The 18478-nt window shown below is 27.3% G+C and overlaps 1 protein-coding gene across 1 annotated transcript in view; it reads left to right on the top strand.

The window, feature by feature from the left end:
- The window catches only part of LOC110282662 (uncharacterized), a 38205-nt gene extending 36218 nt beyond the window's left edge, over positions 1-1987 (top strand). Inside the window, exon 6 of the mRNA XM_043044154.3 lies at positions 1480-1987. Coding sequence (XP_042900088.3) covers positions 1480-1555 — 76 coding nt within the window. The 3' untranslated portion in view covers positions 1556-1987. The remainder of the gene's footprint in view (positions 1-1479) is intronic.
- Positions 1988-18478: the final 16491 nt, after the last annotated feature.

Here is an 18478-nt window from a genome sequence, read left to right as displayed (position 1 = left end):
TGCTCTAAATCTAAACACGAGAATAAAAATTGGATCACCCATTTCCTTTTTAACCTTCTATTTATCGGAAGTTATTTAAATTATTTCAAATAAATGCTCGACTTCATCATTAAAATTATATAGTTTAAGAAAACTATTAAAATTTATATCTTCAAGTTGAAATTTGTTTATTTTTACTAAATAAAATACTTAAAAATAACTAAAATTTAATTAATTCTTTTCGAAGAATTATATTAGAGCAAACTAGTTTTGAGAAAAGTTTTTTTTTATTCACATTTGTTTTAAACTATATTTAGAAATGTTGCTAAATAAGCAAAATAGCAGTTAAATGCCAAGATATTCGCCCGGTCTCTAAAGAGACAGAACAATTCTCATTACAGACAATTACGAACGTCAAAACGTCATTGCAGGGCAGGGAACATAGTTCTCAGTCCTGCCTCTTAATTTAACTAACGGGTCATAGTTTCCGGATAAGTTTCCTGAATTAAATTATGCAGATCAATCCTTCTGGATCGGTTTCCTGGCTGCAATAACGGGATCATAGTTTCCGAACTGATCACCTATCTATGCTGGATATAATTTCTTGACCAGTCACATAATTTAATTCGGAGAAATATTATTTCCTGACCGGTCTCCTGATTTCCGTTATAAGATTATGTTTCTGAACCAATCTAACTTAACAATCGGCTTATTATTTCCAGACCAGTTTCCTGATTTCCGTTATAAGATTATGCTTTCATACCAATCTAACTTAACAATAGGCTTATAGTTTCCAGACAGGTGTCCTGAATTTAGAATGATGACCATAGCTTTAAGAATTTTTCTTTTCTATTTAAATTTAAAAAAAAAAGACTACAGCTTCAAGTATATTCTCCTGATTAAACGATGAGGACTATAACTTCCTGAGCTATCACCTGACTTGAATATAACAATCATAGCTTCCAAACTGGTCTTTTGGATAAACTATGGGGACAATAACGTACATAGAATCACCATGTTTATTTTAGCTGTCAACATAAACAACATTAGTTTGATTCAGGATTTATTGTGAACAAAAGGATAAAGAACAATATCATTCGAATTCAAGCTTGTTAATGAAAGAACTTTGGCAACAGAGGAGACACTATAATATATGTATTGGTGCTTATGTACCCACTGAGGACAAGGAAAATCCTGATAAGGAAAGTTTTTACGATTTGTTGGAAAATACTTGCGAGAATTGCCCACAAAGTAGAAGTCGTAAATTATCACTTGTGCTTACTAATTACGGTATCATTGATTGGGATGTCGCGCCATGGAAACTGCATCTTAATGTAAAAACCATTATCGAAAGTTATTTAATGTGTTATGGTTATTTTTAATTTTGTGCATAGTGCATTGATTTCGGAAACAGAAACGGAATTAATGATTAGATGATAGTAAATATTCAAATGTTTATGACTTTTTCTACGCATCTTTACAATGTTATTTATATTTTAGGGAAGAAATGCTCGTACAGGAAGAAATGACTGGTAGATATTCACCGATCAATTCATTATTAAATGATGTATTATAAGATATTGAAGATGGAAGGAAAATATCGATCAGTCATGGGAAAATGCTTCTTGGAAGAAGATGTAGATGGATGTATGGCACACTTCTCAACTGAAAACTATTATCTTTGTGTTATTTATTAAATTTCCTTTCATAAGCTGCTTTTTTTTTAATCTAATTCAATAATTCGGTATAAAATTAAAATTAATTATTAGAATATTCTCAAATATTTTTTATTGTATTGTCATCCATTTTGACATATTTATTTATAAACCAGAAACAGAATTTCTACAAATCAGGCTAACCTATTCCGCAAAAATGGAGCTATTGTGCCTAAATGAAATTAAATTGATAGCTTTATTTTTATATTACTTATTTATTTTCTAATAATTTTATGTAGACTTTGTAATGTTTTTTATAACTAATTCAAGAATGCAATTTTATATTGAAATTAACTGCTAGAATATTCTTCAATATTTTTTATTGTTATCCATTTAGACATATTTATTTATTAAACAGAAACAGAATTTATAAAAATCAAGCTAATCTATTCCGCAAAAATTGAGCTATTGCGTCTAAATGAAATTAAATTGAAAGCTTTATTTTTTATATTATTTATTTATTTTCTAATAATTTTATGTAGACTTTGTAATGTTTTTTAATAACTAATTCAGAAATACAATATTATATTAAAATTAACTGCTAGAATATTCTTCAATATTTTTTATTGTTATCCATTTTGACATATTTATTAACCAGAAACAGAATTTATAAAAATCAAGCTAATCTATTCTGCAAAAATTTAGCTTCTGCGTAGAAATTAAATTAAATTGAAAGCTTTATTTTTATATTATTTTTCATTTTCCAATAATTTTATGTTGACTTTGTAACGTTTTTTTATTACTAATTCAAAAATGCAGTATGATATTGAAATTAGCTGATGGAATATTCTTGAATACTTTTAATTGTCATCCATTTTGACACATTTATTTATTAACCAGAAACCGAGAGAATTTATAAAAATGAAGCTACAAAAATTTAGCTATTTAGCTATAGCAAAAATTTAGCTCTTCCACAAAAATTTAGCTATTGCGTCGAAATGAAAACAAATTGAAAACTATTATTTTTATATTATTTATTCATTTTAAAACAATTTTATGCAGATTTTGTTACGGTTTTTTTAATAACTAATTAATTAATGTAATATAATATTCCAAATTTCTAGAATACTCTTAAATAAAATCTTTTGTAATCTTTTTATGCATCTTAATTTATTAACTGGAAATAAAGATAATCTCTAAAAACGAAGCTAATCTATTTTCGCATTATAAGTTAAAGTATCTTAATTAATTTAAATTAAAAATTATTCTGCTTTATATTATTTATTTAACTTTCAATAGTTTTATGCAGAGTTTATAATGTTTTTTTTTGTTGCTATAATGATGTAGTAAACATTAACAGTATTTAAAATTCTCCTAAATAAATATTAATTTTTATCAATTTCAGAAAAGAAATCCAATTTTTGTAATTTAGTTAAGCACATTCGCTTATTAACTGGAAATGTAGAGCTTTTCTAAAAACGGATTTAATCTATTTCTTACAAATAAATAATTGTGCAGAAATAAAACTGAATTTAAAGCTAATCTTTTGATTTTATTTATTCAATTTCCATATATGTTTTGAAGAATTTATATTTTAATCATAACTTAATCTAACTGGAGCTTATCAATCTGAAATAAAAAAATTATTGTGTCTTACTAAAATTACATTTGAAGTTATTGTTTTCATGTAATTTATTTATTTTTCAATAAGATTTTAGTAGAGTTTGAATTGCATTTTTAATAACTTATTCAATTATATATTATAATAATAGAAGTGTCTAGAATTCATATGCATAAAATCTAATTTGTGTTAATTTTAAAATTCAAAGCCAATTTTTGCAATCCATTTTGCTACATTTATTTAGTAAACCATTTCTTCCCACTGATCTTTAATAGGAATGGTTTAAAAATGCATAATAATATCCACAAAAATATGTTCAAAACATTCTTATCTTTCTAATTTTTCAATGACAGAAAAATTTGAGGGTTTAGTTAAAATTTTTTATCCATTTATACTTTTTATTGCTATTTTTTTATCTTTAAGTTTTTCTTAAGATGTGAATTAAATTAATAATTCATTCCCAAGTTTAGTATTTTAATAATATTTTGTATATCGATGTAAAATATAGCAAAATCAATCCGCCAAATAATATCCAATAAATATCCACTAAAACATGTTCAAAACATTCTTTTCTTTCTAATTTTTCAATGATTGCAAAATTTGAGAGTTTAGTTAATATTTTTTATTTATTTATACCTTTTATTGTTATTTTTTTATTTTTAAGTTTTTCTTAAGAAGTGAATTTAATTAATAATTCATGTCTAAGTTGAATATTTTAATAATATTTTGTATATCGATGTAAAATACAGCAAAATCACTTGTAAAATTGAAAAAATATCATACCCAAAAAATTTGATACTTGAAAAATTTAAAAACTTCCTGCCCTTGAAAAACTTGAATTGTCAGTTAAATTTAGAAAAGTAGTACAAAATGTCAAAAAACTACCAAAATCAAAATTCAAAGTCCTCAGAAAAATTTTTTTTTTTTACAAATAACTGATGCGTAAATTCTCATAATTTCAGATTCTAGACATTTTTCGGCATTTGTATGTATTTTGTCATCTAGGAAGACAATGCCAAAAATAACAAAAATTTAAAAGAGGTTTCAAGTAATCTCAAAGAAATTATATAGTTGTAAAATGTTTTTCTTTCTTGGGATCTGACAGAATTTTAGATTTTAGTAAATTTTTTTATATTTTGAATTTCTTTTCGTTTTCTTCAGAAATTTTTAAAATTAAGTGTCAGTGAGGTCCTCGGAAGGAAAAAAATTTTGAAAATAACTGATGAGATGTAAATCTTCATAATTTCAAACTGGAAGTTTTTTGCCATTTGTATGTATTTTGTCATCTGGAAAGACAATACCAAAAAATACGAAAATTTAAAAGAGGTTTTAGATAATCTCAAAAAACTAATTTGGTATCAAAATGTTTTCTTTTTTGAGATCTGGGATAATTTTAGATAGTGGAAAATTATTTGATATTTTGAACAACTTTTTTCGTTAGAATTTTTTAAAATTAAGCGTCTGTAAGGGTCTCAGAATGAATTTTTTTTTAAAAAAAATAACTGACATGATGCAAATCATTATAATTTCAGACTATAGAAATTTTATGGCATTTTTTTGTATATTTTGTCATCTAGAAAGACACTGACAAAAAATACGGAAATTTATAAGATGTTTCAAGTAATCTCTAGAAATTTATATAGCTGTAAAACGCTATTTTCTTGGGATCGGACAGAATTTTATATTTTAATAATTTTTGTTATTTTGAATTACTTTCTTTCTTTATAAACGCTTCTTTAAGTTATTTTTGAAATTTACTAATGTATTCTTAAATTTTAGGTATTTTTAACATGTTTGAAATAGAGAAAAAAAATAGTTTTTAGTGTTTTTCCAAGTGATTTTATGTAATTTAAAAATGATATACAAAATACTAATAAAATACATGATGTGAACAATAATGTATTAATTTGAATCATTTTTAATTATTATAAAAAAATTATTTCATAATAATTTAAAAAATTATTTTATAAGAATTTCCCTTATATTAAAACTATTTTTTTGAAAAAAATAATTTTATTCAATGAATTATTTTTTTTAAACAGTGAATGATTCGAATTTATTAAAAACTTTTTTAAAATTACACTAATTTATTTTAAATAGGAGTAACTTTATTTTATGGAGTTATTCATTTAACTGAATGAAGTTGAAAATTTCATTTCTTCATAATTACTGCCCTCGATTGCATTGGAATATTCAGGCTTCTATGTAGTTATTTAAATTTAAACTAAGTTATCTTTCATATAATCTGTATAATAAAAAACACTTTCATTCAGTCAGCTAATTTATTAACTTTTATCAAGTGTCTGATTAGAAATTTTGATTTCTGTATTGTTATATAATTAGTTTAATTTGAATAATAATAACAACTGACTTGACAATAAAAGTTTATGTAAAGTTTTATTATTTAAATTTTGTTAACATTAATTTCGTAAAATCCATGAATTGATTCATTTGATTAATATTAAAGGGAATACATTTTAGTAATTAGATACTCTATTAGTTAAATTTTATTTATTTATTCAAAACTTGCTCCGAGTTCTCAATTACTTATTTACATATAGACAACTTTTTCAGACACTTGGTTTGCCTTTCAAATGTATTTTCTGAAAAGGACCCTGTTTTTATCTCTCATTTCATTCAATTAATAAAATTCCTAATTATTCCTATTGAAAAAATATTTTCAACTCATTAAGCAATAATTATTAGCTTTAAGCTCATTTATCTTGAATAATATATTAATATGTACAAAAAAAAAAGAATTTTTGACAGAATATAGAAATTTTTATTTAAATTAATTCAATCAATCCAGGAAACTAAGCATTACTTTTCGAAAATCAAGATTAATTTAATAAAATAAGACAGATGTATATATGTTTTAAATTTATTTCATTAGCAATTTGTTTCAGTACCGAATTAATTAGTTTTTAAATTAATATGAAAATGATTCGAATTAAAAAAGTCACTTATGAAATTTTATTAATTATTTCATTTATTTATATTTTATTTAATCTCGGAATATATATATATTTTTCATACTTGATTCAAATAATGGCAAATATAGTTCTTTAATAGTTTGATAATTAATAGTTTGAGCTTCTTAGAATTGTTCAATATAATTTGGTCTATAGTTTCTATAATGCAGCCAAGTTAATGTTAAGCCTGTTTTTTAATCATATGTTTTATACACATACCATTTTTCATGTAGAGGAATCTTTATATATTTTTATAAATGCTTTTATTAATTAGCTTTCATATTTATAATCAAACGCACATTCTTGTGACTGAGCATAATTTATTTTTTTAATATAGTTGGATAGAGAAATTTTCTTTTTATCATTTTTATTTTACTATATGTGATTCTAGGTGAATAAAATAAATATTAAAATATTTTTTTCCCTACAACACTGTTGAGTTTTTGAAAAAAAACTTGATTTCTTTTAAAGAAATGAAACTATGAAGCGTGATTTAATAGTAAATTTCAATTATTATCAATATCACACATAGAAATCAAATAAATTTCCTGAAATTCTTGATGTATAATTTTTCTGGAGAACAATTTCTGGACAACAGTTTTCTTCAAAAGAATTTTAACATAGAAGTAAATGTCACACTTCTAGTAAAAAAAGATCGATGGCATTTTGAAATTAGTTTATATTTTTATTAGAAATTTTTTCTTGAATTGTTTGATAGTTCAACTTTATTATTTCATTTTATTGTTTATCATGCATTTTTCATTCGAAATAACATTATCAATATTGTTTTACTTAGCTGTTTTGTCCATTTATTTTCTGATGTATTTTATGATCTCATTGTACATATTTAGTTGTTTGTTGTTTACAATTTCTTTTATTTCCATATTTGGACCAATTTTGAAGTGCAATAAAAACATTTTGATTAAAAAGTATCTTTTGACTTTTCAGTTATTTATTTTTAAAAACAATTTATTTATTTCGAAGAAAGAAAACTATGAAACATGATGTAAATGTAGATTTCAACTATTTTCAATATCTCACATAGAAATCTAATAAATTTGATTAGATATTGATTTATCTGCCAATTTCTGGATAGCAGTTTTCTTCAAAAGAGTTTTAACATCGAAGTAAATGTTATACATCTCTAAAAAAGAATCGAAGAGTGCATATTTAGTTATTTGTTGTTCACAATTTCTTTTATTTCCATATTTGGAAAAATTTTGAAGGGCAGTAAAAATATTTTGATAAAAAGAATCTCTTGACTTTTTAGTTATTTATTTTTAGTTTCCTCCTGTGCACTAGTATGTACTGGTGTGCACTAGTACGCCCTAAAACGAGAGAGTTTTCATATCTCCAGAACAACTGGTATGATTTAATGAAATTTGGATTGAAGATAAATTGTATTAGAGTCATAGTAATTAATTTAAGTTACACTAGAGCTGCACAATGAGCTATTGGCGACTGCTCTGGGAAATATCTCTGAGGATGATTCGAAAATATTCCAATAAAATTTTGATCCTCTTCAGTTAAGACGGCTCCCCCGCATTGTTATCCCGACCACCTGAGCACGAGGTTGAGCATTATATGGCAGAAAAGTTTGAGGGGACGCCATACTTTGGGAGAAACCTTTTGTCACAAATTCTCTTTCACATCCATGAATAATTTAAAATTTGAAGTATAGAAAAAGTGAGCTCAGAATAACCAAGAGCAAGCCATGAAGTTTCAAACACGGAATTTTTTTTTTAAATATCCAAATGAATATAAATTATGAGAAGATAATTTCGGATTGAGCAATGGAGATGTACTCTTCCAATAATCTGTTTGCATTCTGATGTTTTGAATTTTTTTTCAGTGTCTGAAACTTCATGGTTTATTACAGGCTTGCCTCAACTCACTTTTTCTTTCTTTTAAATTTTAAATCAGTAATTTAGGTTAAAGAAAATTTTCGATGAAAAGTTTCTCTCGCAGTATGGCGTCATTTAAGGTATCCGACTTATTTCGCCACAATTCATTTAATAAAATGCGCAATTAAAATTTTAATTTAATGTTTGGTTCTCATGTTATAAATTAAAACGAAAGTTTAAAAATGTATGAAATAGCTTTCAAAAAAGGAAAATTTGACACTTTCATGTCAGAAACTTTTCCTGTTGCGATAATAACAAAATATAAAGCATATATTTAACAATGTTTTTTTTCTAGATTATGCGATTACCTGCGACATATATGTGATTACCTGCGCCTTGAACAGAGACTTAAAAAAAAGAAAAGAAAATTAAAATTTAAAAAAAAGCAATGAAATAGTATTAAATTCATGGTTTATTAACGAATTTTTAAAGAAAAATTCTAAATATTCTTACCTAAAGCTTGATAAGAATAACAAATTCTCTATTAGACCTTAGCTTGTAACTTAAAACATCACTGATATTATACGAACTCTACCAACAAAATTTCAAAGAATTCTATCATAAAATTCTTTTGTAACGTGTTAGCGTAAGGTAATTTTCCCTTCAGAAAATGTATTTGAAATGCAAGAAAATACTGAAACGTAAAAAAAAAATCTGACAAAAATTAATAATAATATAATTAATTTCTGAAAATAAATTTCATTTGTCTTTAAAAAATAATTCATTCAAATAAATAAAGTTTAAAATACTTAAATTAAAAAGAAAAAATATTCTAGTTTCGTTTTCGGGTGCTTATTTTCGGTTTCGTCAGTCAACATAAGAAAAAGCAACTGTAACCTCATTTCTAAAAATTTTAGATCAAATTATAAAGGATTGTGGAAAGCTAATGTACTAAAATTCAAATGCTTTTCATCGTGTCGGATACCTTAACGAGGACAGTTAATCAGTCCAGTCACATGCTGATCAAGCTGGACAGCCACCATCTCACTGACAGCTGACAGTAATGCTTAATTTCAGTGATCTACTGAGAACCATTTCTTACGATTACTGTAGGACGAAAATAAATTAATACAATACACTACAAAGAAAATAAATTTTCCATTGTTCTAATACACACGCAGGATGGTGTGTAACATTAAAGGGTGTCGGGAGTTATCAAACAGTAATTACAGAAATAAACAACAACAAAAAAAAAAAGATTAATAAGAGGATTTTATTTTTTCTTGAAAAGTTTCAGTGATTCACGAGAAGTCGTCCTGGCTCAGGGGATAGAGCGCTCGCCTTCCAATGAGGTGAATCGGGTTCAAATGCCAGCAATGGCTGGTCAGTTCGAATTACACACCGTTTCGCACCGACCACAGCTCGGACGAATAATATCCTCAGTGTGAGACGGCCCATGCGCTGGATTCCCCTTGCCGTCAGTCTAACCGTGGGTGGTTTTCGAGGTTTTCCTTCCAATGTACCGCAAATAAGGATTATTTACATCAAAAATGTCCTCCACGATGGCAAATTTCTCCCAATACTTGATCCAGGAATTCGAATTCCACACCGTCTAGCACCGACCACAGCTCTGACGAATAATATCCTCAGTGGGAGACGGCCCACGCGCTGGATTCCCCTTGCCGTCAGTCTAACCGTGGGTGGTTTTCGAGGTTTTCCTTCCAATGTAACGCAAATAAGGATTATTTACATCAAAAATGTCCTCCACGATGGCAAATTTCTCCCAATACTTGATCCAGGAATTCGAATTCCACACCGTCTAGCACCGACCACAGCTCTGACGAATAATATCCTCAGTGGGAGACGTCCCACGCGCTGGATTCCCCTTGCCGTCAGTCTAACCGTGGGTGGTTTTCGAGGTTTTCCTTCCAATGTAACGCAAATAAGGATTATTTACATCAAAAATGTCCTCCACGATGGCAAATTTCTCCCAATACTTGATCCAGGAATTCGAATTCCACACCGTCTAGCACCGACCACAGCTCTGACGAATGATATCCTCAGTGGGAGACGGTCCAGGGGTTAGATTGTCTTTGCCGTCAGGCAAACCGTGGGTGGTTTTCGAGGTTTTCCTTTCCATGTAACGCAAATACGGATTAGTTACATCAAAAATGTCCTCCACTATCGCAAATTTCTCCCAATACTTGACCCAGGAATTCCCTTGTCTTCTGTATTGGGTTCAAAAATACAAGACTACGAAGTTGAACATTGGTAGTCGAAAACCCAGAATTGGGTCGGCTGTTCAATGGCGGTTATAAAATAAAATGATTCATAGGTTTCACACTGTGATTCCATACTGGAAATAGAAGAGTTTAGTTGTTAGTGGGAAGGAGGAGGAGAAGCTTTGCACTGGACAGGGCTTTACTGAATACTCTGTATTATATACTCTGTATATGCACTGAATACTCTGTTAAAGTCTGGATACTTGACTGGCCAACATACCACACGTAATTATTCAATTTTCAGAAAATTCTCGACTAAATTAGTGCTATGTGGCAGCACGCTTTTGTTTCTTATAACAATCCTTTCCCCACCAAATCAAGAACATAGCCATAAAATTATAAAAAAGTGAAAACATAGGGTAGAGGCATCTTCAGAAAACGGTGGGGGGAAAATAGGGTTTTAGGAAATAATTTTAGGTAAGTATCAACAAAAATGGTTGTTGAGCTGATTTTCATGCAAAACAGTGTTGTTTTTTTTCTCTCCCTAACTTATGGATTGTATTTAATAAAAATTTTTGTATTAAGAATAAATCGAAAAGAAAATTGAAATCTTCATTTTTATTAATTGTACCGTATTTTTATTAAATGAATCAATTTTCAAATTCGAACTTAAAAAAGCTCGAATTTGAAAATATTTGAAAAAAAGTAAATAAAAAGAATAAAATGTAAATAGTTTATTTCATTTTGCTATTAGTGGTAATATTTGCTAAAGAATTTGTGATGTAACCACTATAAATATTAAATAGCAGTGTATAAAACATGCTAACTTGCCTCTATCAAAAGGTACCTCAAGATAGAATCAAGTTAACATGTCTTATATATTACTGAATTGGTATTTAATATTTATAGTGGTAGTTATTCAATACTTATAGTGGTAGTTATTCAATACTTATAGTGGTAGTTATTCAATATTTATAGTGGTAGTTACACCACATTACACCCCTTCCAGAATTTTATCTGGGATAGAGTTCGATAAACGGATACCACTAGTTGATGCATGCTGTTTATTTATTTATAATAATTTTTTTGCTCATTATATTTTCTTCATTTTTTTGCTTATCGCATTTCGTTCATAATTGTACCTTTTGATGGATGAAGGTTGACATAGTCTATAAATAACCTCCCCACAAATTAAAACATAAACTATAAAAAGGAGTGATAAACCGGATAAAGCACGAATGACTTTACATAGTCTAGCTTTTGAAAGAGCAATCGATTCAAGATGTTTTCTTTCTGATGGTTTTTATCGACAAAAATCAACTCGATTTTACAATTTAAAGGGCTTAAACTAACATAATTTAAAGAAATAATTAGGTTGATTTTCACTGCTGCGGCTGTCATTTACCACAAAATCTGTAGCGCCATCTAAGAACAAAAGGTTGAACTAATTTTACAATGTTAATTTTACTAGATTCTTACAACCATTAAAATTTCATTGTCCTTTTCTACTGTATCGCATTATATAATATATCTAAATAATAGGAAATGGCTAGATCTATATCATTTTATTTATTTTAAGTCAAATACCTGGAATATTTCCTGATTTATTTATTCTATTAATCTAATAACTAGTTGTTTCATTATTTCTTGTTTTCTGTCTTGTCATATATAAATAGAGTAATGAATTTATTTGTCTTGTCATATCTAATTTATATTGCTTATAGCTGCCAATAAAAGAAACCTCTTTTTCGTTTCATGGTAAATGACAGCCTTTATTTGGTAACATATAATAATTCAGCTCATGTCAACAACAGTATGTAGCTTATAGGATTTTTCGATAGGTATTAAGGTAGTACTTACGTTTTAATGATTTAATGGTTTCATAAGAATATTATAGCCAGTGAAAGATACAATTCAATATCTAGTTAAAGAAAAAAAATCAAATGCTAGAAAAGTACAAAAAATTAATATAATAAAGCTTATATTATTAGGTTAAGTTACTAAATAACTAATCTTTTAGTACTTTCTGAATGATAACTTCACTTAAGATTCTTTATATGTTTTAAGTAATAACTATAAATATTTTCAGTAGCTTGTTTTTAGTTGTTAAGGGGAATTTGATTGCAATACAGACCTACATAAATAAAACCTAAACTATTCAAGTTTCAATCGTTTCCTGACCGTTATTGTCAGAATTTATTGTTCTTTCATAGTCAAATAGTATTTTTCGTTAATCAGAATTTGAATCACTTTTCGACTATCTAGAGTGTAAGCATTTTTTCTAGATAATAACACAAGGCTCAGTTATTCCTTGGTCGCCTGAAACTGAAATTATCTCTAAATAGAATTTCATGTATATCGAATTTTAGAAAAATCTCGATTCACTAGGGGACTAAAATTTGAAATGAAGCTCTGTGTCTGATGAATACCTGATACAATTGCTTCCTAAATATTGCAAGTAAACCATTAAAATTACACATTGATTACTTTCTGATAAATATAAAAAATACACAAAACGGAGACTTAAAAAAGAACTTTTTTTTTAAAAAAAAATATGTTTTTCAACTCAAGTTCATGAAAAAGAAGAAAAAAATATGATTTTTTTTTGTCACATATGAAATTAAAAATGTGGTGAGCATCACTTTCTGAACGAACTTTTATCATCATCCACGTCTTTCGAAATTGATTCAACCTACGTGAATCATTTTAGGCACGACTCAAAAATAGAATCATTTGCTTCTTTTTAGCACACACGAGAATCATGGGATTTAAAGTCTTTATTTTATTTTATTATTTTGAAAGCTTGATTTTTTTTAAGTTTAATTTTTTTTTCTTCAAATGCATACGTTATTAATACGCAGTTATCAAGCGCAAATAGGGTAAAACTTGAAAATGTTTTCAAAGTTGTGGCTGAAGCCCAATATGGATCTTTAAAAATTGGTCTCCCACTTAAGGTAAGCATTTATTATTTTACGCATAAGTTGAATGAGATCATACCCCATCTTATAAAGAAAACAGTTTAGAAGTTAAAAGGGTTATAAAAGTTTGATGAACGAAAAGTAGAAATTTTAATACTATATATTTTAATATCTGACATTGCAAGTTAGGCAAGTGAGTTATTGCTATTAATTCGCAAAATCTATTAAAATCCAAATTAAAGCCCTGGAAATAGGAATTGATAGGTTAAAAAATGTAAGGGTTCTGAGTAAAATGGTAAAAGCAAAAAATTATAATTTCCATATATTACACCAGTTTAGAATTATCGACCATCCGTCGCAATCATATGTCATAATCGGAGAATGAAATTCGCATTCACCAAAATGCAATATATAAAAAAAAATGACCTATTGCGCCATCTGTTGATTTAAAAAAAAATAAAACCAGGAAACTCTGGAAGGTGTAATTCATTTTTTTAAAAACCCTAATTGTTTCCCCGTGTTTGAAAATATAATCGAACGTAGCTCATCTTGTATTATAATTTTAAGGAATTTTCAAAATATCCTGACAATACGGAAATTTGCTAGATAATTTGTATAAAAACGTTTCTAAAAGTGGTTATTTCAATTCAAAATTATAAGCTTATAATCTAGTGCTGTTCTGGGGAGATGACAGCCAATGTCAATTAACAACACGTATCTATGAGTCACAATATCACTTATCTATGAGTCACATTTCTTGTCACATATCTATGAGTCACAATTCTTATCACTATGACTATCTTTCGTAAACTTTATTTTGTTAGTGCTACAAAATGCCATTTCTGCGATTGTTTCACTAGTTGATCGCAATATTAAAATAAAAGCATGATGATTTTTCCGAATTTTAAATTAATTGTTTTAGTCAATACCTTTGTCAAAATGTCTCAATTGATATCTCATAAAAAATATGTTTTTCATTTATCACTTTACATTATTAAAGAACAGATTTCACCATACAGATTACAAAATTATAACGATGTACCAAATAGGTTAAATATTATAAATAAACCGGTAGAAATCAATTGATATTGAAACTACTATTTTCAAATAATAAATTATTTGAATCCACTGCCATTGTCAAAGTATGTTTTGATAAATATCGAGTAAACATGTTCCCAAAATAAATACTTCTTTACATGACAGAACAGAACTGTGTTTCAACTAAAATACATATAAAAATCGATCCACAAACTAACGTAATCGAATAAAAAAAAATTTAAGGTAAAACGAAGACTTTCTTTATATACCGATTCAGATATTGGTATTGTTTACTCTATCTGGAAATATTTTAATATTTTCTATAGGGAAGATAAAATTTTATGGATACCGTATATAGTTTTATTGCATAGACTTTATTCGAATTTGGTAGTTTGTATCGAAGTCGATTTATATTCGGGGAAATTTATTCTCTAGGAATCATTTTTTTTTTTTTTTTGAAGCAATATTATTTCATACAAAAATCGAAACATTTAAAAGCATTATTTTTATATCAGGACATCCGAGACAAAATTCCTTATAAATTTTATATTTGTTTCTCTGTATAACATAAAAGAGTCTAAAAATGTTTCTCACTGTTGTCGGCATTTTCTACTTGGCCAGAAAATCACGTGATGTTGCCTCCTTATTGAATACCTGCGAGTGTCACCATCGTAGGTAAATCGTGCCAATCAGAAGTCGATTCAGAAGCCAATCAGATTCGACATCCACGCTTGACGTCGCTGACAGGAGTCCAATTAAATCATAGTAAGTCATAATCACTTCACTTCTTTTCGAGTTGCTAGTACGCAATTAACAAAAAAAAAAATCTGCATTTTTTTGTTGTATTCAGTATAAAATTAAGTCTTAAAGCAACTTTTCGAAAGTAAAATATTATTTCTTTATCACTTATTTATTGGTATTTACTTGTATTTATCAACATTTCATATTATTATTCGATATTATTATAACCTTTCAAATTTTGATCATTATTCGAAGTCTTAAAACTGAATATGGTGTTCCTTTAATAAGAAGTAATTTTATGATTTTACCTATAATTACGCAACAACTTAAATATTTTCCTATTTGAAACGGTTTCTAACTAAATAAACAGTTCATCATTAATGAACAATAATTAAGTTGCATTCACTTTTAAAGTAAAACTGTATTCCATATGAAACTAAAGACGAGAGCACAAAATTGTGAAACATAATTAGGAAAACTTTTTAGGCATTTAGTTACAAAATTCTTCAAAAATGATTTTCTAAATATTATCTTTGGTGAAAAACCATTTAAATAATTTCTAAAGTAACCCAAAATTAATCATGAATTTAAAAAAACAAACAAAAAAAAAACAAGTGAATAAGCGTGTGGATGAAGTTACAATTACAATGGTGGCCGGGCAAAATTATTAGTTTTAAAATTTAACCCAACATGGAATTTAAATCTATGAAACAAAATCTCTTTTAATACTACAAAGCAATTAATTTATACTTAACAATCTGCTTATGATCTATATATGTATATATAAATTAATGTGTCTCTTTATGTGTTTCCTAAGCCATCAGATCGAAAGGGTTGAAATTTGGCACACAAATAGTTCGAAGCACGAGGAAAGTCACTGTCGACATTGGAATATACTATGAGGAGCCGTTAGAGCGGGATGAGTAAAAAACGAAATGGAACTTTTTGAATGGTTCGGTGTCAACCATTGTTTCAAATTTAAATATATAGGATTAAATTTTTTTAATATTTTAAAGATAGCATCAATGATATTTGTTAGATTACAGCTCTATTTGACCAAAAAAAGTTTATTGCAAGTAGTCAATGATTTAACTATGTTTTATTCTATATGTTAGATAAATTAAAGGAACAATATTAACATGATAGCATTTGGTGACTACGTCACCAAATTAGTATTTTTAAAGTGATCTTGTATCACGTGCTTAATTTGTTTACAGTAATTCTTTTAATATGTGTTTCCAGAAAAACGAATAATTCAAAATAAATGGTAACTAAAACGAGAAAAAAATTATTTGCGAATTAAAAGGAAAATTAATCGAAAAGTGTAAATAATTCACTTAAAAGAAATGTAAGATATCTCCAGATTGAATGATTCTTAATTAATTTAGGGGTAGTATATACATATAGAAATAAAAGAAATAAGTTATGTACTAAAACACAAAATTGATAGAATAGAACATATTCGTTTAGAGTCACCTTAAATTGCCACACTATTATTGACGACAACGATGCTTTATTAATGTTGATAGCATATATTAATTGAAATTTAAAAAAAAAACTTATCTACTAAAAAGCAAAGTTAATGGAGAAAAGACACTTATTAGTTTTGGGGATATTATTATTAGCAATATTATTAATGATACCAATGCTTAATTAAAATTGGTAATACGCATTAATTGACACAAGAATGTAAGCTAAGTCCTAAAAAGCAAAGTTAATGGAAAATCGCAATATGCAGATGACGCTTAATTAATTTTGGTAATATGTACTACAGGTATTATGGTAATTTTTTTTAATAAGAATTGGTTTGGAAGGAATTCTACAACGGGTTTTCCATAGTTTCAGAAAATATTTTTACAGTGATAGAAAAGATAGTATATTAATATTTTAATAACTTAGTTAAAATAACCTTTTCCACCAATTTCCAAAAATGAAAGGTCACATAGGGATGGTTATGCTCCAAAATCTTGATCGTCGCTTTATAAGAATTCTATTTCTTTGTAAAAAATTTCGACTTTAGCTTGATACCAATGATAAATGCATTTTGCACAAAATTCAAAGGTTGAAGGGTTACCAGTACCAATAAAAAAAAGGATAGTATGTACCAAGTATGTCAATATAGGTATAAAGTATTATATTGATATATTTGGTGATTATTAAAACTGCACAAATACTAAGCAACTTTAATATTGATACCGTGAAAATAAGTGTTTTTACGGTCCCTCGAAAGGGATATGGACCAGAGAAAAATGCTTGATAGTTGTAAATTTTGACTATCATTTTGAGTTGGCTTTGAGCAATAGCATTATGCCTAGTAACGTATATACAGTTCATCTCTATTCTGATAAGATGAACTGATGAAAAAAACGAGTTTGCTTCATTTAATAACTTAAAGCCACCACCACTTGAAAGGGCAACAAATAATAATAAATAAAAAGAAGAATTGAATTATATTAGCTTTATTAATTGAAGAACATTTGGGAAGAACCAGAGGTCATAATCAGGAAAGGAAGAAATATAATTGGTTTCCGACTATTTTGTTACTTATTTATTAGAAAGCAGGACTAATAATTCTTCGTCTTATTTTATTTGCCACTGACTAATTTAAAAATAAAAAACATGCAAGCATACTAAAAATTAATATGGATTAATTATGTTAAGATTAAAGTGAAGCCAAAAATAATTCAGTTACCTTAAACATAACTATGTTGATAAAACCACTTTACATTATTTTCTCAGATTCAAAAATACCCCTAAAAAGGTCACTTACGTGGTTCTTCCACTAAGCTATTCAATTGTGTCAGTATATGCCTTTCAGTTTTGTGTATGATTTCATAAAGTTGTTCAGTACTGAATAATTTTTTTTTCATTTTATTTTACTCATCCCGGACGAAGAGCGGGTATTCAGAGAGTCTAAAAATAAAAATAATAGCGTAACAATCGTAGTGTTTGATGAGTGGAACGAGCTGCACAGTAAGAGTTTCCTGTTTAAACTACGGTAAAAAGTACCGGCACTCAGGGTGCCAGTACCTTTTACCAAAAAATTTATTTTTGTCGTAAGAGTTTGAGGAAGAAAAAAAATCTGATATGCTGTAATTTTTATAGTATTATTTATTATAAAACCGCTGAACAAATCTAATTGACTAAATATTATTGTACAAATTTACAGTAAAAATGTTAATGGATTTTTAAGATGCTGCTTTATCGTAATTTACGACGGAATTTTTTACAGTAAGCTAGAAGAACCCCAACTTATTTTTTCATAAAATATGTTTTTTTTTAAATTTTTTAAATGGCAAAATACAAGAAAATAAGATCGTCAGATATGAATTAATTTTGATTTTTGCCTGCGGGTAGTTTTATTTTTTTACCATACATAGATCGTTTAGAAAGTGTTTAAAAACAGCAACTAGATTTTTTTCAAATTCAGAAATGAAGTTGCAAACGATATAAATTAATATTAATTTTAAATTAATATTAATATATAT

The sequence above is a fragment of the Parasteatoda tepidariorum genome, chromosome 1, assembly GCF_982258835.1.
Source record: "Parasteatoda tepidariorum strain Cologne lab strain chromosome 1, Ptep-v5.0, whole genome shotgun sequence".
Lineage (NCBI taxonomy): Eukaryota > Metazoa > Arthropoda > Arachnida > Araneae > Theridiidae > Parasteatoda > Parasteatoda tepidariorum.
The sequence above is the reverse complement of the archived record's forward strand: the minus strand, read 5'-3'. Positions and strand labels throughout refer to the sequence as shown.